General features: G+C 38.2%; 1 protein-coding gene across 1 annotated transcript in view; it reads left to right on the top strand.

The window, feature by feature from the left end:
- DCK (deoxycytidine kinase) overlaps positions 1–24,459 on the top strand; it is a 33,956-nt gene extending 9,497 nt beyond the window's left edge. Inside the window, exons 2-7 of the mRNA XM_036763937.1 lie at positions 3,932–4,047; positions 10,034–10,227; positions 10,802–10,949; positions 13,306–13,421; positions 17,127–17,217; positions 21,222–24,459. Of these exons, the coding sequence (XP_036619832.1) occupies positions 3,932–4,047; positions 10,034–10,227; positions 10,802–10,949; positions 13,306–13,421; positions 17,127–17,217; positions 21,222–21,248 (692 nt within the window). The 3' untranslated portion in view covers positions 21,249–24,459. The remainder of the gene's footprint in view (positions 1–3,931; positions 4,048–10,033; positions 10,228–10,801; positions 10,950–13,305; positions 13,422–17,126; positions 17,218–21,221) is intronic.
- Positions 24,460–24,844: the final 385 nt, after the last annotated feature.

Below are 24,844 nucleotides of genomic sequence, written 5' to 3'. Positions count from 1 at the left end.
GCTATTTAGCCCACACTTCTCCAGGTCTGGGCCCACCCAGCTCATTGTCTAGCCATACTGTTTTGTCTACTGATGGACCAGTTCTTTGGGTTGTCTAATAATATATCATAACCTGGACAATTAAAGTTCTTTATTCACTTGGTTTCTCTACCAGGGAGGGTGTGTCTACCCTCTTTTGAATGATTTGAGATCTCCAGGAGGCTCTGGTGTGGAGCATCTAAAGAACCTTGCTATCTATCTATCTATGACAGTGGCAGATACATTTTGGCAAGTACACACTTTACTGTTTTATGCCTTACTTGGTATTAATAATCAGAATCTTCAAACAGTTTTCTATGTTGATTGTATCTTTTAAGGACTCTTCTTCTGAAGGCACAGAGTAAATATGTTTGGAAGACATGACCTCTTATTGGAGGAGAGTCTTAAAGTCCCTTTTTGCTCAGCCAGACCAAATTGTTTTTTATGGTCATCAGCCAATAAACAATTGGAATCTTAGTCTCTGCTTGTTTCAGCCTGCTGTAGGATTAATGTCATTTGCAAACACCTGCCTGGTCCTTTCTCAAGGATTATACAATCAGAGATCTAGAGGTAGAACGGTCATCTAATCTAGAGGTGTCAAACTCAAATAGAAATGGGAGCAAAGCCATAAGTAAAGATCCCTGTAGGTTGTATGCTGACTTGGAAAACCGTAATTTACCATTATCCATGTTTTATTGAGCTTTATTTCATCAAGTATTTATTTCTCAATTACATTTGAACTTGGTTCAAGAGGCACTGGGGAACACAGCAGGCCCTTTTCCATGTTAGATACCTCCATTCTAGTCCATCCTTCTTATTTTTACAAATGAGGAAGTGGGTCCTGGCAGGTGAGCTGACTTGTGACCTGGGTCACAAAGGGAGTAAGTAGTAGATTTGTGATTAGAACTCATTTCTTCTCGCTCTGAATCCAGAGCTCTTTCCAGTTTTCCATGCTGCCTCTGAGTATTTTATGGGTACTCCGTGGTGTTTTAAGTGAACATGTAGATTATTCACATAAAAATTTGTTTTGGAGATGGGAAAGTAAATACCTGGGGAGTATTTCCTTGATTATCTTTTTTTGGTAATAGGGTCTGTGGTTTTTTTCCCCCCACAAACATTTAGCATCCTTTCCCTCTTTGAGATATTTTGAGAATTAATTAATAAGTTTTCTTAAAAATTATTTTGTCTTTAGCATTCACCTCCTCTGTATCTGTGGATCTAGTCTAGTTTCTATTCCCATCTTTGCTTTCTTTCACACCATTTTTACTTCCTCCTGTAGAGCACATCAGGCGCTGTGTCTAAATTTAGTTTAAATGTGGTGGCCCCACTGTTGTTGATGGAGTCAGTCAGTCAATAAGCATTTATTAAGCCCTTACTATCAATCAATCAAACATTTATTAAGTGCCCCCCATATGGCAGACACTGTGCTTAGCTCTGGGGATACAAAGAAAGGCAAAAAGACAGTTCTAGCTCTCAAGGAGCTCACATCTCCTGAGAAAGACCTCAAGCAAACAACTGTGTACAAACAAGATTTGTCCTGGATAAATTGACATAATCCCAGAGGGAAGTCAATAGCAATAGGGATTAGGAAAGGCTTGTTGTAGAAGATGGCATTTTAGGTAGGACTTAAAGGAAGCCAGGAGGCTAAGGTGAGGAGAAGGATTATTCTAGGTGGGGGGATCAATGCCCAGAATCCAGAGATGGGATTTCTCGTTTGAGGAAGAGCTAGTGTCACTATGGAAGCATCCTTTTGAGGGACAGGTGGAGCAGAATAAATCAGGTGTAAGAAGGCTGGAAAGGGAGGAGGGAGCCAGTTTGTGGAAGACCTTTGAATGAATGCCAAACAGAGATTTTACATTTGATCCTGGAGGTATTAGGGAGTTTATTGAGTGGAGAGGGATGTGACATGGTCAGATCTGTACTTTGGGAAGATTAATTTATCAGCTGAGAAGAGGGTGGACTGCAGTGGAGAGGCTTGAGGCACGGAGATAAGCCATCAGGTTACTGTAGGTTACAGTGTGAGGCGAGGAGGGCCTTCAGCAGGGTGGTGGCAGTGCCAGAGGAGAGGAGGGAGCACATGCAGGAGGTGTCAGGACCAACAGGTCTTGGCAATAGATTGGCTCTGGGGGCCTTGTGAGAGAGGGCTATAGTGAGGAGATGCTGGTGGCACTGAGGTAGGGAGCCTGGGTGACTGACTGGGATGATGGGGGGAACGCATGGAGGGGGAAGGGCAACAAGCAACATTTTGGATGTGTTGAGTTTCCAATGATTATGGGACATCAATGAAGAGATGTGCAATAGGAAGTCGGAGATGTAAGGCTGGAGGTAAACAGAGAGGTGACGACTGGAAAAGCAGAACTGAGAATCTTCAGCATGGGAATGATAATTGACTCCATGGGAGTAGATGAGGTCCATAACTGAAATTGCAGAGAGGGGGAAGAGAAGAGGGCCCAGGACAGAGCCTTGAAGGACACCTGCCTTTAGTGGGCTCAGTGTGGCCCAGGAGCCAGCAAGGGAGCCGGAGGAGTAGTCAGAGATGTGGGAGCAGAACCAGGATAAAGAAGAATCACAGAGAAAAGAGAACAGAGGAGCAGGAGGAGAGGGCGATCTATAGGCTGTGGAGAGGTTAGGAAGGAGGAGGAGAGGCTGTTAAAGAAAATTACAGATCTTGTACGTTTTTACGTTTCTTCCAGTTTTCTCCTTAAATGTTCTTGGGATGATTTTGCCTAATTGGGCATTTCATGGAGCTTTCCCTTCCGACACTTTCCTCCAATGTTCATACTGTTTTATTAGGCAGTATTCTCTACTTTAAGATTTGACAAACAAGCTTATTTATATACTAAACTCTGCTTGCCCTTGGCTGTTCAACCTCTCTGCTTCCAGTGGTAGCTTTTAAGCTTATTTAGTCTCTTTGTGGCAATTGATTTTACATTGTTTCAGTTTCCCCAGGCAGCTCTTTAAAACTTGTGAAACAGTTGCATGTCTGCATTGCAGGAAGTTTTTTCACCTGGAGTTACCTACATGGAAGAAATTTTCTTAGGGACTAATACTAGTCTTTGTCATTGTTTCTTCTTTTATCTATTTCTTATCTTTTTAAAAGAGTCAACACAGTTGTCTAAATAGAATAGATAAGAACAGTTTCAATTGTACATCTCATGTATTGTTTTACTTTGCTGTTGATCTTGGTCTTTGCTCTTAAAAGACAGTGATCTGCCAGTATGCAGTCTGCAGTACACAGTCACTGATTCAGAAGTGACTGCCATGTCACAAACAGGTTGTTCCCATTTCAAGTCACTTTTCTTGCTGGTCACATCCTGGTCCTATCTCCTACCTCATGTCCTGCTTGCTCCATCTGTCTCAACTCTTTTCTAACTCATCAAAGGTAGGTCCCTGGGGAGAGGGAAAAGATATATTTGCAAATCTGTGATATAAAAAGGCAGCAATAAAATATTTTTAAAAATGTAAGTGATTTTGGAGTTAGCAAAATCTCCCTTTTTAGAAATTACTATAGTACTAGTCTGGAGAAGTGAACTTGGCCAGTTGGCCAAATAGCTATGTGTGAATCACAGTTAAAAATGTAAATAAATGCACAAATGTAAATTGTTAAGACTTAGAAGGTAAGTCTATGACTGACTAACACCCTCTTTCAGTCACAAATACCTATATATTTATTTTCCTTATTCTTTTGTTCTTTTCCATTTAAAATCAAAATTAGAAATCCACAAAAAGTTGCATCATCTTATTACAGATTAATCTTACATTTTTAAAAACAGAAAATTCCAAAGAAAATTCTGCAAATTGGCTTGCAAAAATGTGTGCTATAATATGCCTTATTTTAAGAATAAGTTTATAAAGGTTAGTGAATGCTCTTAGCACTTCTTTCTGATTGTTGTATTCTTTTGCCTTTTGACAGCTGCAGGGAAGTCAACATTTGTAAATATCCTTAAGCAAGTCTCTGGTGATTGGGAAGTGGTTCCTGAACCTATTGCCAGGTGGTGCAACGTTCAGAGCACTCAAGGAGAATTTGAGGTATGAAAGTGGCACATTGCTTATTCAGTGGTGGATATAGCAATTCACTTGTTTCTTTAGTTTGCATTCAAATGAAGCTGTAACCTTATAGTTCAAAGTTACAGCAGTGTTTTGTCATTCTTTGTTTCTGATATTTTTCCACAGTAAAACAGAATTTAACTTCAAATAAAGTCAGTTAACTAACATTTTTTAAAGGATTTTCTGTCTGCTAGGCACCATGCTAAATGCTAAGAGTGTTCTGCGAGACTTTTTATATTTGTTGAGTTTTGTTTTTAAACAACAGTCAAACCTCTTACCTAATTTTTCAACCTGTTTTAATGATAAATAACATGCTATTTTTCATCATTGTCAGAAGGTCTTTCCCCTTGAACTCAAGTTGAAATTCCATCTTTCCGTGTGAGTAATTTTTCCCATATGATGTTACAGAGGGGAAAGTGAGGGAAAAATCATGAAATTTTGTTTTTTCCAACATAGTCTTTTGAAGATTTCTTCATTATAAATTTCTCTTTTGTCATAAATACTGTATTTCTGGAAGATGAAGGAAACTTTAATTAATAATTTTTATGTAATTATATACTACAGTTAAAAATAGAAATGTGTGGCAGAAACATAGAAGATAGTTATTTTTAAATCTTAACGGCTGGTATGAGGGAAGGGCAGGAATAATTGTGTGTTTAAAATGCAAACAGAAAATTGAATGAGTACACCCTACAATGTGAGCATCCAGAGGAGAGTAGCAAAGATGATGAAGGGTTGTGATGTCATATGAAGATTGATTGAAGGAGCTGAAGATCTTTATCCTGGAGAAGAGAAGGGTAGGGGGTGGCAATGATAGCTATCTTCAAGTTTTTGAAGGGCTGACAGGTGGAAGAAGGATTACACTTGTTCTGTTTGACTCCAAATGGCAAAGTCAGGAGTAAAGGGGACGCAAATTTAGGCTTGTAGTCAGGAAAGATTTCCTATCAAAGAAACTATCAAAAAAACGAAATGGAAGAGAGCTGGGTTTAGGGGGAAAGACAATTCTGTTAAAAATGACTCCATCAGCGGTTGGTACTTGCTGTTTGTCCTTCCTTCTTGAAGAAGGCCGTGATATCAGGGAGGTGATGCCATGACGTGCAAGTGAGTTGGATTTAAGTGAGGCAGGACTGTGCAAAGTCACCAGCCTCACTTTCTCCTCCAGAGCCCTCAATAGCAGTTGGTTATGTGGGAGAGAGGATCTAGAGATTGTGAACATAGTAATGTAGTATATGTGGGAGTCATGTGCTATTCATTTATTTATTTATTTGGGATCTTAAATTTTTTTTTTTATCTTTAGTTTACAACACTCAGTTCCACAAGTTTTTGAGTTCCCAATTTTCTCTCCTTCCCTCTCCCCACCCAAGACAGCATGTAATCTGATATAGGGTCTACATATACCTTCGCATTAAATTTATTTACATAATAGTCAAGTTGTAAGCTATTCTTCATTTATCTGTGTGTATTGTATTTCTAGCAGAATGGAAGCTCCTTGAGAACAGGGATTTTTTTTTTCATTCTTGTATAATTGGCATTTAGCATAATGCCTTGCTTAATAAATGCTTGTTGAATGACTGGAAACAGCGGTAGCATTGCTTTTTATTAAGAAGAGCCTTAGTTTATAGCTGCTGACTCAAAACTTTTCTCATTCTTTTTAGGGGTATCTTGATTTTCTTTGTTCTTTTGCCTGCCCCCTGGTGGCAGGAATATTGTGAGGTGCTCAGTATAGCTCCTAATTTTGATAGAGAATGGGAAGGTCAGACAGTCTGTTTGCACTGTCTTTACTGTCTCTGGGCAGGACCAGTAGCTAAACCTTACAGCATTGTCCATGTTTATGTGAAAAGTTTACTTTTTTCCTCATATTTAATGATATATGTTGCTGTTCAGGACCAGAGCACAAATCAGTGAGGACCTTTTTGTGTATCCTGTTCTCGGTATACAAATTGCTGGATGCTTTGCCTTTGTTTATTTCTACTGCACTGAATGTCTTGGTTGAAAGAAAACTGATCTTGAGTTTCTCCTTCCAACTCCTTTAGACACCTATATTCACTCCTGAAGCTGCAGCAGTGTAAAGAGGGAGGCTGAGCTCTTTCTGGGCTGCTAATAAGCCCACTATCCTATGAAAATGAACTCTGGGAACTTAGCTAAGTAGTGGTTGGCAGAGCACTCCTCCTCAAGGGGCCTTTGAAGCCACTCATTAATCTTTTCTTAGTTACTGACAGGCAGATATGTGGTCTCTTTACAAGGTTTCATCTGGAGCTCCAAGAGTCTATAGCAAAGGTGGAGATCATGTATTATCCACATTTTAAAACAGTACAATTACATTTCTATGCTATTGGTCAGCTCTCAGTTACTTTCAGAGGGGAAGTAGCATATAGAGAGCCTAAAAAGCTATATATTTGATGATTTTGTAACTAACCAATTGAGGGTTGCAGGATATGAAGCTATCCATATAGAGATGATTGAATTTCTCCTAAGTACTCTTCCTGTACTTCCAGTAGTGAATGAATAGTGAGGACTCTAGATGGTAGTTTGTGTCAAATAGGTTCTTTTCAGACTTAGATAATAGAAGCAGGCATATCACATGAACCACGATCTATTAGAATGTAGGCTCTTTGACTTGACGGCAAGTACTGTTACATTTTTATCTTTGTATGCCTAGTGCCTAGCACCATGCTTGGTTGAAGTGGGCATATTATGCTTATTGATTGACCTACAAAAATAGAATTCTTTATTAAGAAAACAATCCATTTATTGATTTAATTCTAATTTCCACTTATGCAGTGTTACTAACTTAGAGTGAGGACTGAAATAAATTCAAAACTCTGAATTCAGATTGAATACTTTTGTTACTGACTTCCTTCCTAGGAGCTCTGTTTGGCTAAACTTTTACTTTCTCTTATACGCAAAAAAGCCCCTTATCCTTCCACCTCTGAAGTTGTGCCTTAGGATCTGTTCTGGATTTCTAGTTCTGACTATTCTAGGCTGCTATTCAAAATAAAGGTGTTAATTTTCTCCTCTCTATCACTTGGCACTTTTTTTTCCCTCCCAGACTATTCTTAGTCTTCATCTGGAGTACTGAGCCCTTATGTGTTATCTCTGCTGTGGTCTCAGAAATTGCTTTGTAAAAATGGAGCCATATAAGGTTTCATGGATCTCCTTTCCAACTGTCTTAGAGTCTCTTTTGTCTTGTGGATGTGTCCTCTATTTTATAACCTGGAAACCTAAAGTTATCATGTCCTTTTCCTTATGAATACTTTCAAATTATGATTTAAAAAAATCCTAAGCCTGTTTTATAAAAGGTTATAGACTTTTTTCATGTCAGTTTTTTGTTTTTCACAAGTAGATTTTCTCATATTGAAGTTTCTGAAGAAAGTCATACTTTTATTTTAATTTTTTTTTGGAGGGGTAAGGCAAGGCAATTGGGGTTAAGTGACTTGCCCAAGGTCATATAGCTAGTGTCAAGTGTCTGAGGGTAGATTTAAACTCAGGTCGTCCTGACTCCAGGGCCCAATGCTCTATTCACTGGACCACCTAGCTGCCGCAGAGTCATACTTTTATGTTTGAAGATTGTCACCCATTCTTTATTTGATAGACTACCACAGTCTCTGAAAAAAAAATTGTGATTCATCCAATGGGCAGTGGAGAGACACATGTCATTACCTGTATGGTGGGTGTAGAGCCTCCCTACCAGCAACTGGGCAAAAAGTATCATGAAAGAAATCATAAGAAGCATAACAAGAACAAAGTACATGCTGCGTTGGTATCTCCTTAATGTAAGAGACCTAAGAAGGCCCCCAATGGAGGATTTCCAGGAGGACGTGGACTAGGGGGAGATGAGAACAGTATCCGTATTTATGATATTAAACTTCATAGAAAATTGAATTTAATGGGCATTTAAAAAGTTCCTTGTACAGAAAGAACAGAAAAAGGAGATCGTGTGTGAAGCTGCAAATCTCTTTTATGTGCAACTTGTTTTTTATTTATAGTATTTAATAAATTCCTAGTGTACCTTTCAAAGATGTTGTTCTGGGCTAGTTCCACCCCCTCATTGTATATCCAAGAAAACTGAGATCCAGGGAGGGCTAATAACTAGCCCCCAGGTTACTTGTGGCTCAGGCCCAGGGCTTTTGATTCCAAATCCAACATCTTCAGACCTAGAGTGAGCAGAACTTTGGAGAAAGTGCTTAATAAAAGTCGTTTCGATTTGATTAAGGTCGACAGATAACAGAGAGAAAGCTGAACTGTTCAATTTGTTTTGACTTTGAGAAAGTTTTGATTATGATCAGTGAGCTTAATGTTGAGCACTACTAGTTGTACTTTGTTCATATTCCTTTAGGATCTCCTGGATTTCGGTCATATTCCCTTTCAATACCCCTCTTTCCATATTGAAGGACTTCACTCATTTTGGCCTATACTCGTATGCCAATTTCCCCAACTTCCTGGCCATTTTAGTTGTCCTCCTGACCTTTTCTAGTTATATCTTTAGCGTTATACACTGACAAGGTATGTTTGTTTAATTTTTATCAAAACTATGTAATACTTTTAATGAGGGGGAACTTGACAATATGAATCTTTTTGTTTTGATCGACAGTAATTTTATTTTTGAAATCTATCAATTGCTGTATTTTTTCCTGTGCAAATTTCTCCTCTTCCCTTCACAGGGGGCAGCTAGGTGGTTGAGTGCACAGAGTGCTGGGCCTGGAGTCAGGAGTACCTGAGTTCAAATATGGCCTCAGATACTGCCTAGCTGGTGACCTTGGATAAGTCATTTAACCTCTGTCTCAGTTTCCTCATCTGTAGAATGGGGCTAATAATAGCACCTATCTTCCAGGGGTGTTGTGAGGATCAAATGAGATTAAATTTGTAAAGCACTTACCACAGTGTGTGGCATGTAGTAGATGCTTAATAAATGCTTATTTCCTTCCTTCCTTGGACACCTGGTACAAGTTTCAGCATAAATGCTGGATAAAGTCTAAAGGACTGCAAAAGGTGTAGTGATGTCTTACAGCTGTTGTGATAACATGAAGCGCCAGGTGGCCTAAGTGAATGCAATGCTGCCCTCTTCCTCCAGAAATCCAGGACACTCAGTCACTACATTAAGCTTCCCTAGACAGATTACAGGGATTATGGGTGGCGGTTGTAATGTAGTTGTTCCTGTGTTCAGTGCCTTCCATAACGTTCCTAAATATCTGACCTGTGAAATGTGTGCCTTCATCACTGTCTAAATTAAATGGTAATGCAAAACTGGGAATGAATTCCTTAAGGAATTTCCAAGTGACAGTGATGAAGTGTGCATGAACACAGGGTAGGTTTCCACTTCCCTAGAATAAATGCCAATAAAAAGAATATATTCATAGGCGCATCACATGAGCAACTGACATTGATCTGCAAGTTTACCAAGAGTCCCCCTTCATGGGGGATAGGCAACAAGGAGTGGTCTTTGGTCCCTGTCAGACATTGTGGGCTCAACTGCTTGGGCGGAATCTGCAGTTCATCTGTTCCTGGCATGTTTAATTCTCTTTTACCTCTTAGAGTACCGTTTCTTTCAAGGCCTACTGTGTCCTCCTGCTCCCAACATTGCTTCGTGTATACTTTATGTATTTTGTATTTGCTGGGCAGGATACTTGCTATTTTTCCCCAGTAGAATGTAAGTCCTTTGAGGGCAGGGCCTGTTGTCTTTGTATCTCCAGTGCTTAACTGAGTGTCTGTTACAGAGCAAGTGCTTATTCAGTTTTTACTGAAAGAATGAATGATTAAACATTTTTGTTGGTGGGGAGGAATGGATTTTTATTTACCTTGTATGCTTTAGTCTCAGGAATTAGTAGCATTTGCTTAGGGAACTGTAAAGGACAAGATTACAGAGTGAGAATTTAACTACTTTAGTATTGAAAACAAAAAACAATTTTGTTTTTTGAGAAAATTTTAATTTTAAAAAGCCAGCTCAATTTAGTTTCTTGTTTTAAAATAGGAACTGACAACTTCTCAGAAAAGTGGCGGCAATGTGCTTCAGATGATGTATGAGAAACCAGAACGGTGGTCTTTTACCTTCCAAACCTACGCCTGCCTGAGCAGGATCCGAGCTCAGCTCTCTGCTCTCGATGGGAAGCTCAAAGAGGCCGAGAAGCCTGTGTTGTTCTTTGAGCGCTCTGTGTACAGTGACAGGTACACTGCTTGCTTCATTAGCCTTGGATAAAAGCCAATTTCTTTGTGCAACTTCTTTGAGATACAAGCTGTATAAGCAGTTGGGGTAAATTGGGCACTCAGAGCTAATGAATGATGAGAATACCTGCTGCAGCCTGGTGCTCATAAGAATCCATGGTGGGTAGCAAGACCCCCCTCCAATTCCAAGATAATTTTGGGCAGGACCCCTTACCCTTGTGTAGGTTGTTTTTTGGAGTGAGTTCTGCATTGCCCTCCCTCCATCTCAGAATTCCTATCTGCTTTTGTTTATTTTGAACCAAGATTATCTTATGGTGTCCCTTGTGCACATCAGAACCGTCCCCTCCTTCAAGGATTCTAGAACTCACAGATTCTCTGGCTCTCCAAGTCTTTCTTAAATAGATTTCCTAGGTTGTAGTAAGCCTGCCTTTCCTATTCTTGATCATTTGAATAGTCCCAGCTACTCTCTGAATTTAAGGTTTGAACCAGGCATATTAAGTTTTATCATAGCCTAAAAAAGTGATTGGCACTGACTTATCACAGAGAAATACGTTTGCGTATCCATATTGTCTTTCAGGTACATTTTTGCATCTAATTTATATGAATCTGATTGCATGAATGAAACAGAGTGGACAATTTATCAAGACTGGCATGACTGGATGAACAACCAGTTTGGTCAGAGCCTTGAACTGGATGGAATAATTTATCTTCGAGCCATTCCAGAGGTGAGATAGAGAAAAGCCTTTCTATATGTTACACAGTTTTTGAATTTCATTGTGTTTTACTGGGGCAATTAGGTGGTGTAGTGGATGGAGCACCAGGCCTGGAGTCAAGAAGGCAAATCTGGCTTCAGACAGTTACTAGCTATGTGACCCTGGACAAGTCACTTAACTTTGCCTTAGTTTCCTTATCTGTAAAATGAGCTGGAGAAGGAAATGGCAAACCACTGCAGTATCTTTGCCAAGAAAAATAGTGACCCCAAATGGGGTCGTAGAGAGTCAGACTAAACAGACACTAAATAGCCTCAGCGTTTTATCAGTTATTATTCAGTTTAGTGGCATAGAGTAAGAATTGTCTATCCTAATTTTCCAGTCTTTACAGAAAACAGATGGAATTCTTTGAGTTATACAGTGTCATTTTCTCTGACAAAACTAAAATCCCAGGTTTGACACGTCTTCTGACCAGGTTGTTGAACCTTCCATTTTTTTGTACACATTGCCAGCTCTTTCTTCCTCTCAGGTCCTTGTCTCTTTCCCCTCCCCTCATTCTATTTCCATCTCCCAACTTTGCCTAAGCTTTTCAGGCTTCCAAACCCATTGGTGCTGATGCTGAGGAGTTTGTTCCAGGGAAATCCCATGGCCAGCTCTTCAGCCCTGGAGTCCCTAAATGGCTCCCAGGCCTTAGAAATGATAAAGATAGAGGGACCTTTCCAAAAGAGCTTGGGTGGAGAGCCTGGGCTTCTAGTAAATGGGACTGTCTGGGGTATGGGAGAGAGTACAAAGTGGCTGCTGAAGAAAGGAGGGAAGCCAGGAAATGACTTCATAATCATGGGGGGGGAGCCGCTTTTAAAATGTGACTTTGGTAACACAGCTGTTACCCTTCCCCGCTCCCCCCTTGTTATATGTGTAACTATAAATAGGATGCTAGAAGAACTCTAACCTCAGTAATTGGCTGCTTTCTATTTAAGGAAAAAGATTATGGTTTTGTTGTCTTCCTTCCTACCCCTACTAACTGTCTATCCCTAAAACAAGCAGAAATATTACACCGTAAAGGGAACTCACTGGCTCTTTCAGTATCGTATGAATGTAATAATTTTGTTAAAGGTAATAAGACTGCCATTTCTAGTAGGTTTAGAACTGGAAGAGAGATTTTACAGACTATCTAGTCCAACCCTCTTATTTTACAGATGAAGAAACTGAGGCTAAGAGAGGTTAAAGTCATTTGTGTATGTGATACTCAAGTTTTGAGCTCTGGTCCTCTGGCTCCTAAACTGTTATCTTCTATGAATTTTTCTTTTTAAAAATATGCATTATTGATGCCTTTTATCTTTAGAGCACGGTCATTTCCCTTCTTTCCCGATTTCCCAGCCTTGTGAAAATGAAAACAATTAAGCAGAAACTTTCAGTAGACCATATCTAACAATATATGATAGTCTGTCCCATGAATCCTTTTCCTTTGTGCCATGAGGGAGAAGGTATGTTTCTCATCTGTTCTCTGGGACCTTTACTGGTTTTTCAATGCTTATCTTCCATGACTTTAAAGGCACCTTTTGTTATATACTACTATAAGTGCTAATGTCTTAACTCATACCCATTAGGTACTTTTATCGAATTCTGATGCACACTTCGCCATATTAGATTTAGATAACATAGAAGTGGGTTTTGCATGGACATATGAGTATACCATTGAGCATTAAACAGTTTTAAATTTGATGTAATTTATAGGACTATTTTGGTAATAACTTGGTATAACACATTCTGAGTACAGAACGGTTATAGACTTAGGTCAGGTTTTGACCCATAAAATCCATGCTTGATTTTGAGCCATTATATGTCTGAGGAAAATTATAAGAGAAATAGGATAATATGCTACAACTGAATCTGTTCTTTAATGGTCACTTTATTGTTATGAATAAAGAAAAAGAACAAGTTAGGCCATAACTCATTTGACTGTGATCTTTTAGGGCTTGCGGTATTTTTAATGTAAAAACCACAAATGATTTGAAATCAAGTATGTTGTCCAGGCCTCATGATAAATGGCAGAATTGCAGTTACATCACTATTTTTTTTCCTTTTGTGAAATTCAGGGGAAAAGCCAAACTTTGGTGTTCACCAGAGTACAAAAAACAAAAACAAACCCCACCCCCCCCAAAAAAACAAAACAGCTAGGAATTAAAAACTGTAAATGATAAAAATGATTCTTTTTGACTGATTCATAAGCTTTTGAAAAGTAAATATACAGGAATTTTGCTTAAGATGGAACCTAAAACCACCAGAAAGATGTTTGCTTGATCTTTATATTTTAAAATTAGCCGGTAGTGAAAAGTAATAAATTTTTTCCTTATTTTTTTTGTTTCTTTAGAAATGTTTAAGTAGAATATACTTGAGGGGAAGAGAAGAAGAACAAGAAATTCCTCTTGAATACCTAGAAAAGCTCCACTATAAACATGAAAGCTGGCTCCAGAATAGAACACTGAAGTAAGACTTTGAAAAATTATGTTACACGTATATCTTCAAATAGTTTGTTTTCTAGATTTTAATGTGAAACCTGGCAGGTGATAGTGGCAACATGTAGAATCAGGACTTTTTTTTTTTTTGGCACTGGTGAGTTATTGAGAGTACCTGGGATGATAGCAGGATGTTTTAACAGATAGCTATTTCCTTATCATTCCCATTCACAAGAACAACAAATATAAGTATCTCCATGAACAAATAAGGGAATGACATTAGTGTGAATTACCTAAGATACCTCCTTTTTAGGAGAATTTTAGGGTAACAAATGACAGATTTATTCTATTATAGCGACAAGATTTCAGGCACTGTATCATACCAGAGGCTGGCAGGTTCTCAAAAGTGATGTAGCAGGATTCCAAGGCCAAATTTTTTGTTCATAAAGTGTGGAGAGGTGTGAAAAGAGGTTGACATCCTGAGGGAGTGGAGAATGGCTTGTTGTTTGAAGAGGTCACTGACTCATAAATAGAGGATTGCAGATTTTCATTAGTGACATGAAGATGAATGAAAATCTACTTGCCATTTTTGTTATGTATGTTATAGGTTGCTGACAATCAAAGTCTATGGACAGCAGAATACTACCCACTTTTTACCTCCTGGACAAGGTTCCTATGCACCTAGCTGCCCAACCCTACCAATATGGACTAGATAAGCCTGGATTTAGAGCTAAAAAGGACATTATATCTCAATTGAACTGCCACTCCCCTGCCCTCCAATTTTATTTATTTTTATTTTTAAAGTGTCTTCAATAAATTGTGGCATAGTAGATAAAGAGCTGGGCTCAGAGTCAGGAAGACCTGTTTTCCAGTCTCCCTTTCCAAGTCTCCTACTGGCTAGGTGACTTTGGCCAAGTTACTTAACTCCTCAGGGTTCCAGGCAACTGTTTTAGTAGCATAGATTTAAAACTGAAAGGTACCTTAGGAACCATCAAGTCCAATCTCCTCATTTTACAGATGAGGCAATGGAAGCCCATCAGTTTTAGGACAGTTGTCTATTGTCTTTGCTAGTGAAGTTTCTTCACTGGGCGTTTCCATCACTGATAAAATCATAGGATGGTACCTAAAAAAGTCTTATTGATGCCTTTTGTTTTTGCATTATAGTCGTTTACTACTTCTTCCTTCCATTCCACCCAAAACACACAGTGAACCCTTTCTCTTAACCAAGAAAAACACTTAAGCAAACTCAAGCAACTGTGTCTGATAACTGTACCATTCTGTATCCAAAGGCCCCAACTCTCCAGTGAAAGGAAGAAAGTGCATCTCCTTTTTACTCTTCTAGGGCCAAGACTATAATTACAGAGCATTTGGTTTCATTGCAGTGTTCTTTTCATTTGCAATATTGTAGTCATCAATAACTTATTTTCCTTGCCCTGTTTACTTCTTTCTATGATAGTTCCTACAGGTCTTACCATACTTCTATGAATTCCTCATATTTTTATTTCTACCACCACAGTAATATGTCATTATATAACGGTTTGTTCAGTGGGTACCCATTTTATCTCCATTTTTTTTCCTACTACAGAAAGTGTCACTATGAATAATTTGGTATGTATGAGTCTTTCTGTTTTTATTCTGCATAGAGTATATGTCCAAAATTCAGTGCTCTCATTTTACAAAGGAAAACACTAACCTCCAAAGACATTAACCTGGCCAATACCATGCAGATTGTTATACATAGAACTGGGATTTAAAAGCACGTTCCTTGATGCCAAATCCAGGGTGCTTTCCCAGTATACCACACTGCCTTATGGGCAAAGTGTTGTGCTAGCTACTGAAGATATAAATACAGTGATTCAGAGTAGGGCATGGTCCTAACTAGTTTAATTTGTGAAGTAACAAGGATGCCTTGGGGTCTACCTTGTTTCATAAGAAAGGAAGATTTATTATGTAAAGTTAATTTAATCAAGATAAGGAATTTCTCTGTATGTATGTTTTTCAGGAATATTTTGTGTGTCAAGGTATATTTCCAGGGTACCTTTCGCACTTCTCCAATCCCCATCTATCCTGTGGAATGGCAAACCTTTGAAATAAAGTATGTGTAAATTGTAGAATGACAGAAATAATTTAAGAGAGCTAAAGTGGAACTGGTACTTTATACTAAAAAGAATGCTTTTGTTTACCTTTTTTGAAGTTTTTCTCAATGTATCCCATTCTATCCTTGCAATATAAGGTAGTGGGGATATGGTTAGCTCCTTTTTTACAAAGGAGGTGAATAACTGATTTTGGTGACTTTCCCATAGTTAGTTGTAGAGCTGTGACTAGAATTGAAGATTCATGACTCCCAGCCCAGTGTTCTTTCTGGTAGAGTGAGAAAAAGCTTCCCTTGAAAACCTTTTTTTCCTCCCAAAATACTCATGACTTATTTATTTTTAGCATTATTTAAAAAAAAAAATTGAGTTCCAAGTTCCCTCCCTTCCTCTTGCCCCTCTACTACCCAGTGAGAAGGCAAACAATACGATATCAATTATACATGAAAAATCATGCAAACATATTTCCTTATTGGTTGTATCACTAAAAAAAGGTAAGAAAGAGAAAGAATGTGAGAAAATTATGCTCCAATTTATACTCAAAGTTCTTCTGTTCTCTCTTTGGAGATGGATAGCATTTTTCATCATGAGTTCTTTGAAATTGTTTTGGATCATTGTATTGACTAGAATAGCTAGGTCTTTCACAGTTGATCATTATAGTGTTGCTGTTACTGTGCACAGTGATCTCCTGGTTCTGCTGAGTTCACTTTTCATCAGTTCATACAGATCTTCCCATATTAAACCATCCCCCTAGTCATTTCTTTTTTTTTTTTTCCTTTGGAGAGGGGAAGGCAGGGCAATTGGGGTTAAGTGACTTGCCCAAGGTCACACAGCTAATAAGTGTGCCAAGTGTCTGAGACCGGATTTGAACTCAGGTCCTCCTGACTCCTGGGCCGGCACTCTACTCACTGTGCCCCACCCTGGTCATTTCTTAATAGCCCAGTCATACTCTATCATAGTCATGTGCCACAACTTGTTCAGCCACTCCCCCGCTGATGGGCATCCCCTCAATTTCCAATTTGTCACCACAAAAAAATGAACTAGATGAGTTCTAAGGTCATTTCTCATCCTAAAATCTATGATAAATTTTCACAAGAACTCAAAATAAAAATCTTAGTCTTTTTCAATTCTCCCATCTCTCAAGCTTCCCCCTGTTTAATTAACCAAGTCCAATACTTTCAGATCATCTTGTGTAGCATCTCCTTCCCCAGGCACACTACCACCACCTTTCCCAGGCCCACCGCACCTCTTGCCTGAACTCTTTTATCATGAAGGCTTTCTGCCTTCAGTGTCTCTCTCTTAATTTGTCCTGCGTACTGCTGCCTGATTAATCTGCCTGAAGTATGGTTCTGGGCTTGTCATGTCTACTCCTGTTGATCAGAAGTCTTTCCTGGCTCAGTTTTACCTGCCAGACTAAGTCCAGATTCCTTTGCGTGGAATTTAATGCTATGTGCAATTTGGCTTCAGCATTCTTTTTATGTGCCCTGACCCAGCCAAATCAAACTACTCGATGTTCCCTGAACACACCCCGACATCTTTCAAGCTCCTCATTTTGCTCATGAATATTAGACATACAGACTTCTCATCTTGAATAGTTTTTGATTTTCTAATTCCTTTTTAAAAATACATTTTCTTTTAAAAAACAGAACCAACTTTGATTATCTACAAGAGATACCCATCTTAACACTGGATGTTAATGAAGATTTTAAGGACAAACATGAAAATCTCATTGAAAAGGTAAATTATGACAAGGAATATCACCTTTTAAGCTCATTTTCATGCCAACTAGAAATCATATTTATTTTTCATTGTGGTTTAAAGAAGAAATTATTCAAGATTAAGTTGACTTAATGTTAATAATAACAGAAAATGTTAAGAATATGACTTCTGCAGTAAATTAAATATGAGATTAGAGGTACTCATGAGTATTCATTAGGACATTATCAGATTTACAGATTACCTGGTTAAAAATCAATTTGCATTGTATTTTATATAGTATTGAAGTTTTTGTTCTTTGTTCGACTTCTACCACTCCCATTTCTGTGCTGCCATTCCCTATATCGAAGAAGGAGGGGCAGAATTTTGGCAGGCTTGAGTGTAGTGCTGGCATCTCATGGCATGGATTCCCTTCTTCACTTCTGGGCCTCAGGGGGACTGTAATTGCAGAAGAGGAGATCCTAGAAACAGGGAAGCTTACTTAGCAAAGGAAGAATGCTCTGTTAGTGGGCCGCTAGTTTGGTTTGTTTCTCTATTCTCTGCCAGAAAAATTTAGTTCAGTCTGTTAGGGGAGATGCAGTTTTAAAATGGAAATCAGTGGGAAAATAGAATTTTCTTAATTAAATTCATCCTATGACTGTTTGACTCTGGTCCATTCACTTAACTTCTTAGTGTTGCAGGCAACTGTTCAGGGCTATAAATTGCTGAACAGTTTTAGATTTGCATTGCTCAAGGGATTTTCTTCACCAGGAGCTCCAGCAATGAAATTACAGTTCAGGACCCCAAAAAATCATTGTCATAAAGAAATTATACTAGTATATCACTCCAGTAAAATGTAAGTTCCTTCAAGGGCATTATTGTCTTTCTCTCTCTGGCCCCTTTTACAATGCCTTACTTATAGATGCTTAATAGATTTCTTTGAATTGAGGGGATGGGGTGGGCAAGGCTCTTCTAATGGTCAATGGTTATTCGGATTCAACCTACACAGTAATAATTGAGAGAGACTGCTAAAGGACTTTCTCTTTTTCCTCTGGATTGGTTCTGTAGGTCAGTCTGTTAGACAGTAAGCATTTATTAAGCACCTAGTATGTGTCGGGTACATGAGACAGTTAGGTGGCTTAGTGGGTAGAATGCTGAGCCTCGAGTCTGAAAGACTTGAGTTCAGATTTGGTCTCAGACCCTTACTAGCTCTGTAACCTTTGCTTGCCTTAATCCACTGGACAAGGAAATAGCAAATCACTCCAGTATCTTTGCCAAGAAAACCCCATGGACGGTATTGGCGTGCTATAGTCTGAACAACGACCTGTGTCAGTCACTGATCTAAGCGCTGAACATACAAAGAAAGACTCTTCAGGATCTCAGTCAAATAGGGGAGATGCAAGCAACTATGTACAGGTGAACCATGACAGAACAGGAAATGATTCGTGGAGGCACAGCACTCACAGTAAGAGGGATTGAGATAGGCTTCCTGTGGAAGACAGGGTGTTAGCTGGGACCCGAAGGGAGCCAGGGAAGCCAGCAGAGAGAGAGAAGAGGCCATATGTTTCTTTTTGAAGAGGCCACATTCTTTTCCTAGTCACAAAGCACTTGATTCACTTAATATTGAAATAAATATTGAAATTAAGTTAAATATCCTTTTGAAACAGGATTGTAAGATGTTTGGGAACAGGTTTACAGATCCTATGAATGCCCTTCTAAGTATGTCAGCATTCAGTACTAAAGTTTGATTAATATCCCTGAGGAAGTAATTGCTGTGGTTATATGGTAGTTACTTTGCAGACACTGGGTTCTCAACCAATTATATATTCTTAAAAGCTAAAATTAAATTTACTATGTGTGCAAATAAAACCATAATTCAAAATTGAATATTTTTATATCACTTTAGCAGAAGGACAAGCATCTTTTTAAAAGATGTTATTTAAGTAAGGCAAACCTATTTTTGGGTTTTAGCACCATTCTTATGAAAATTTTAGCTTTTGGAAACCTGGCACACTATGTCATCATTTTTTCTTTTAAATCTTGCAACAGCCTTGTTTAATATTTGAAATAGATTTTCACAACTGGAGAGAAGTAAATAAAGCTAATCAATAGTATAATTTCCTATTTGTATTCTTGCTAACATAAGGGATAGTAAAGGAAAATGTTAATGTACCTGGAGTACGTAAAAACTTTATGTAATGCATATTTCTTGTTATATACTGTTAATTTGATTCATTGACATAATTGTATCAATTCTATTTTTTATAAGAATTGCCAGCACAAAAATGCGAGTTTACTTTGTGAGTATAGGGAAAGGGGTTTTTTGTTTTGCTTTGTTTTAAAGTGAATATGACTAGGAAAGATTTTAATTTGTCTCATGGTAATCTAAAAATTGGCCAGCACTCAGCTAGGGGCAGGACCATGTAGTGGATGAAATACGGAGAGAGTGTCTCTCCAATGCCCTGGCCATCCAAGTTTCCCCGTTCTATGAGCTCCATTCTGTGTATAGCCCTTGATCTCCTTTCCTGTTTCATCTTGTCCCTCCCTTGATTGTCAGTTCTCTTAATCTGAGTAGTCTCAGCTTCCTTCCTGTCCCCAAACCTTGACAGGTGGCATGACCAAGTGAATAAAGGGCTAGCTTGGGAGTGGGAGAGACCTGGGTTTAAGTCTTGCTTCAGTCACGTAGTAGCAATATGACGCTGGGCCAGTTACTGCACCTTTCAGAGTCCTGGGCAACTGGCAAAACCAACAAAGAGGAGCTGGAGCTAGAGCTGTGTACTATGGGAGGTGAGAATACCCAAACGATGAAAGAAAGCCCTGATCCAGAACAAATTCTTTTTTTTTTTTTTCGGAGGGGGGGAAGGCAGGGCAATTGGGGTTAAGTGACTTGCCCAAGGTCACACAGCTAGTAGGTATGTCAAATGTCTGAGGCTGGATTTGAATTCAGGTCCTCCTGACTCCAGGGCATGTGCTCTATTCACTGCACCACCTAGCTGCCCCAAGAACAGACCAGTTCTTGACCTGAATTTCAGAAAACCAGGAAAAAAGAAATTCACTGTGATTTCCTACCAGAAGAGCATTTTCTGGTGAAAGCAGAGTAGATATATTTGAGGAGAGATTAATTTCAATGGAAAATAAACTGCTTCACATTTAACAGTTATTTCTAGTGAAATACTTTTTTTCTTTAATTCTAATAATTGCTTTTCATGCTTAATGTGATGTTTCTGGTCAATTCTTGATATACATATCTGTAAGACTAAATTGGTTTTACAAAGAACTTGAGTAATGCCACATAAATGCAACACATAGAAGACAATATAAGATACTTAGTTAAAACAAGATGCTCTTGGTCTTCATAGGAGAGAGATCGTTTTCCTCTGTCTCCAGGTTCTCTAGCTCTTTTCTTTCCTCTGTAGGGCTGAAGGCTTTTGACTTGAGTAAGGAAGTGCTAAGCTGAGATCCATAGCAGCCCATTGTGACGTGAAGGAGAAAGACAGAAGATAGGAGTGTCAGTCTGTTGCTTTCTTTACTTTATGAAAAATCCAAGGCCTTGGTGATTGTTATAGCCCTTGTTATTAAATTATACTGTTATCAGTCTGCCATAGTTTCTACATTCTTAACTTTTGGAGTTTGTCACTAGGATTGACAGCAAATCCTCACAACTCCGAGCTTAAGCCCCAAGCTTTGTGGGGCTTTGTGATCTTGTTAAGATATTGAGGAACAAATGTGATAAAATTCTCCTGGTAAGTAGGAGCTAGTTTTGCTTATCCTTTTCTAGCCTTAATTATCTTATTACCTCTGTTTCTCACAATGTTTCTTATTTTTATAAGCCATGACAGTCTCTCAGACTGAAGGGTATATTTGGCTTCTAATAAGTTTTAAATTAAAATGATAATACAGTAACTCAAAATTTTCAAGATCTCACAATGAATCAAGCAATATGCCTATTTTAAGGTCCATTTAGGAAGTAGGTTTATGGAAATGTAAATGGAAGACTTTGAGAGAATCTAACATTTTATGAACATGCTTCTTTTTTTTCTCCCTAGGTCAAGGAATTTTTGAGCACTTTGTAATATTACAGAAGACAGTTGGCAGCCAATTGATTCTGAATACTTCAGTTTTGTGCATTTTCATCTTTGCTGTAACTACAACAAAAAATATGAGCCATAAATGATCTCTGCAATATTTTTTCTTTAGAAAATATGTGTAAAAGATGATGACCACGTTTTTGGCATCTTGTAACTATGGAAACCTTTATGAAATTACATCACAAAAACACTGACCTCAGTGTGAACCAAGGCAGCTTTAAACTATGTCAGGAATCCGTAATAGGAGGGTCTCCATTTTTAAAATTGCAGTGTCTCTTCTCTGTCCCCTAATTTATATTATAAGTAAGGCAAAATAAGGTGCATTAACTCATCACATCATTGGTATTTATTGTTGTGTTGTCTATGAAGCTGTTGCTAAACAAGCAGATGGCTCTGCTCCCAAGTTTGGCCACTGACAGATGGAAAGTCATTTTGTATAGTTTACTTGATCTTTTCTGCAATTTAGTTTCTTCATCTGTAGCATGGGGGAGATTTCTTCCCATCTTTCATGTTAATAGGAATATTGAGGATTTAAGACATAACGTTTTAAGAACTAGTTGTTTGATGAGTATAAGCTGTTCATATGGAACCCATGTTTAGGTGCCTCCTAATTTCCATCTCATCTGCCCTTTTAGAAGAGGAGACGATTATTATAGATATTGAATTATTTAAAATATGATGACCCTTAAATAATTCAGGGGATTTACTAGCCGTAGATGATTTTCCATTTCATATAGGTTAGGTTTAATCCCATACATTTAGTCATAGGTGTTGAGGGGAAGATGTCTGACTCCAAGACAGATGATGGTCTTTCTAGCTTGAAGATACTTGGAATGACTGGGTAGTCGGTTAGACTTTAATGAATGACAGAAAAGACTTTGCATCTGCACATTTCTATTTACTTCGAGGGCACTAAGTTCTCACTTTAATTTGCTTTGCTCTAAAGTATTGTTTTCCTTTGCAAGAAATTACCCATGAAACCGATCAGTTTTCTCTGCAACCATTGTTTCTCTTTGATGATCTGGGTGATGAACTAAGCATGAAAGCTCCTTTAAGAAAACGTTTCGTTAATTTATATTTTGTTCTCTGCAAGACTGAGATTTAAAAAATCTGCACACATTCATGTTAGGTCTATGTATAATTAAAATGTTTTCCTGTCATCTTGGGAAGTAAAATGTTTGCTAAGCATATGTAGCATTCTCCTTTAGTGGGTTTCAAGAATATCTTATTAAGATATCATTTTAAAAAATTCATTGCTTTGTAGTTTTGGTGTTACTTGTTGTCTTGAAATTTTTTATCTTGTAATCTTGCTATTCACTTTGGTATTAAGTATTCATTTAGTATTTAGTATTAATGGATTTCAAATGCACTGATTTTCATAAAAGGGGCTTGGTTTCAAGCACCAAAAATATTATTAAAATATCTATATGTTGTGTGAGTTGTTTTTATTTTTCCACAAATTGTTTTGTCTCCTTAGGTTAGATATTCGCATTGAGGTTATAAATTCATCGTGAGATAAAGTTGGATTTAAAACTTTATTTTTAAAAACCTTTTGGGGAAAGACTTTTTTTTTTTGGTAAAAAGGCGGCAGTCTTCTGTATGAATTGTTTGTTTATTAATGAGCTGTCTACTGTTTCATTGAACATACTGGAAATCTTCAGTCTTAATGAGTATGTATTTTCCCATTTGAAGAAGAGACTGGAGAGGGATTCTTAAAGAATCCTGTGCATGCTTTGACTCAGATGAGAGAGAGAAGAGTTTCCCAAGCAGTGTGGGAATAACAAGATGAAGCCCAGCTGTGAAATCCATTCCATCTTTCCCTGGGTCTCTTTACTAACTCTCAAGTAACTAACCATGTGTAGATAATTCGGAATATGAACGAACCTCCTCGTAGATTAAATTAATTTCCTGCTGCTTAGTGATGTCTCAGGTAGCTGCTGACTGACTAAACGTGGCTTCTATGGATTCTGGGGCCAGTTCTCCAAGCTACAGCAGACTTTAGCTTCCATGTGCACATGAACTTTAGGAGGATCATTCTGTGTCCGTCCGTGCGTAGGTACTTTAGAGTTCACCTTTCCTAGTTTTCTCCTAAGCACCAAATTGTCCAAAATATCCTGTGTGCAGTTGCTATGCATTCTAGTCTTCCCATTTAATATATATAGGATAGGAATATGGACTACACCTTTGGCTCCTATAGGGAATTTCTGGTTGATGAAACTCCTTACAATGCATCTTCTCTGCAATTTATAACTCGAAAAATTGTTTAGATCACCGAATGAATGAATAAAAAAGCATTTATTAAGAGCCTACTATGTGTTAGGTACTATATTAAGTGCTAAGGGTGCAAATATAAAAAGCTAATTGGTCCCTGTTTTCAAGGAACTTATAGTCTAATTAGAGGAGACAACAAATGGAATATTAACTGCAGGGTGGATGGAAAACCCCAGAAGGCCTAAGGGTTCAGTGGCATGGCAGATGAAAGATTCAAGGTCCCTTAAGTTATGTCAGTAAGGGGGTCTGTAGGAGGTAGAGGCAGGACAGATGGTGATGCCTAGTGGTCTTCCAGCTTGCCAGAAGGAATGGAGTTGGTAACTCCCATGTCACTAACCCTGGATGGGTTCTGGCGGACTGGGCAAGGGAGCAGGGGGGAGTTAGGAAGGATGCCACTGATGGTAGTGTTGTTTTCTGCTGTCCTGATGGGTCAGCCTGGATTCCAAGGGGAAGGGAAAGTGATGGCAGATTGCTGCCTCCATTGCCATGCTAAGGGTTACACAGTCAATATGTTTCTGTATTTATAGTTAATAAAGTGCTTCAAAGTTTTCCTTTAGAGCATACTATTTAAACCTTAAACCACAGAATGCTTTAATAGTTTTGGGGTTTTCAAATGACCAGGCAGATTCTTCTACACATACACCTTTTTTTTTTCTTAGAAAAGAATTTATAATCTTTAAGTTTGTGCTTTGTTTTCAGGTTAGGATATCAATTTAAGATTTAATTAAAGTAACCAAATTAGTCTTTTCTCGATAGTTTATATGCTGCCCTAGAATATTTTTTTTCATTTTTAAACTCTGAACTTAAAAGCGTTTTCATAGACTTTGTGGAATTGTAGAGGATTGTACATGAAACTTAAAATATCCATTGTATAGAGCTTGCTTTTCTTTTAAATATATAATAAATTTTAACATGTAATGCTCAAAGTTGTCCTACTTCTTTGTGGTTCCTTCTGACCTTCCTCTTGTTCACTTTTTGGGACGTCGGAAAAACAATCCTTAGAGTTCCCTCTCTCAGTAGGGTAGATCTCTTCCCATCTCTCCACTGGGGGAAAAACCAGAAAAAAATCCAACAAACCCTTGTAACAAAATTGAAGTGTCAAGACAAATTACCACATTGGCTATGTCAGAAAATGCGTCTCTTTCTGGACTTTGAGTCCATGGTTGCTCTCAGTATATGGGCAGCATGCTTCTTCATCTCTCCTCTGGAATCATGGTTGGTTTAGAGTTCTTACATCTTTCAAAGTTTGTTTTTAAAATGTGTTATTATATAACTTTAAGTTTTGCTTGCTTCCTTGCATCATTTCATAT

Source organism: Trichosurus vulpecula, chromosome 6 (assembly GCF_011100635.1).
Source record: "Trichosurus vulpecula isolate mTriVul1 chromosome 6, mTriVul1.pri, whole genome shotgun sequence".
In the NCBI taxonomy this organism is placed as follows: Eukaryota; Metazoa; Chordata; class Mammalia; order Diprotodontia; family Phalangeridae; genus Trichosurus; species Trichosurus vulpecula.
Note: the sequence above shows the minus strand (reverse complement) of the source record. Positions and strands in the feature narration are given on the sequence as shown.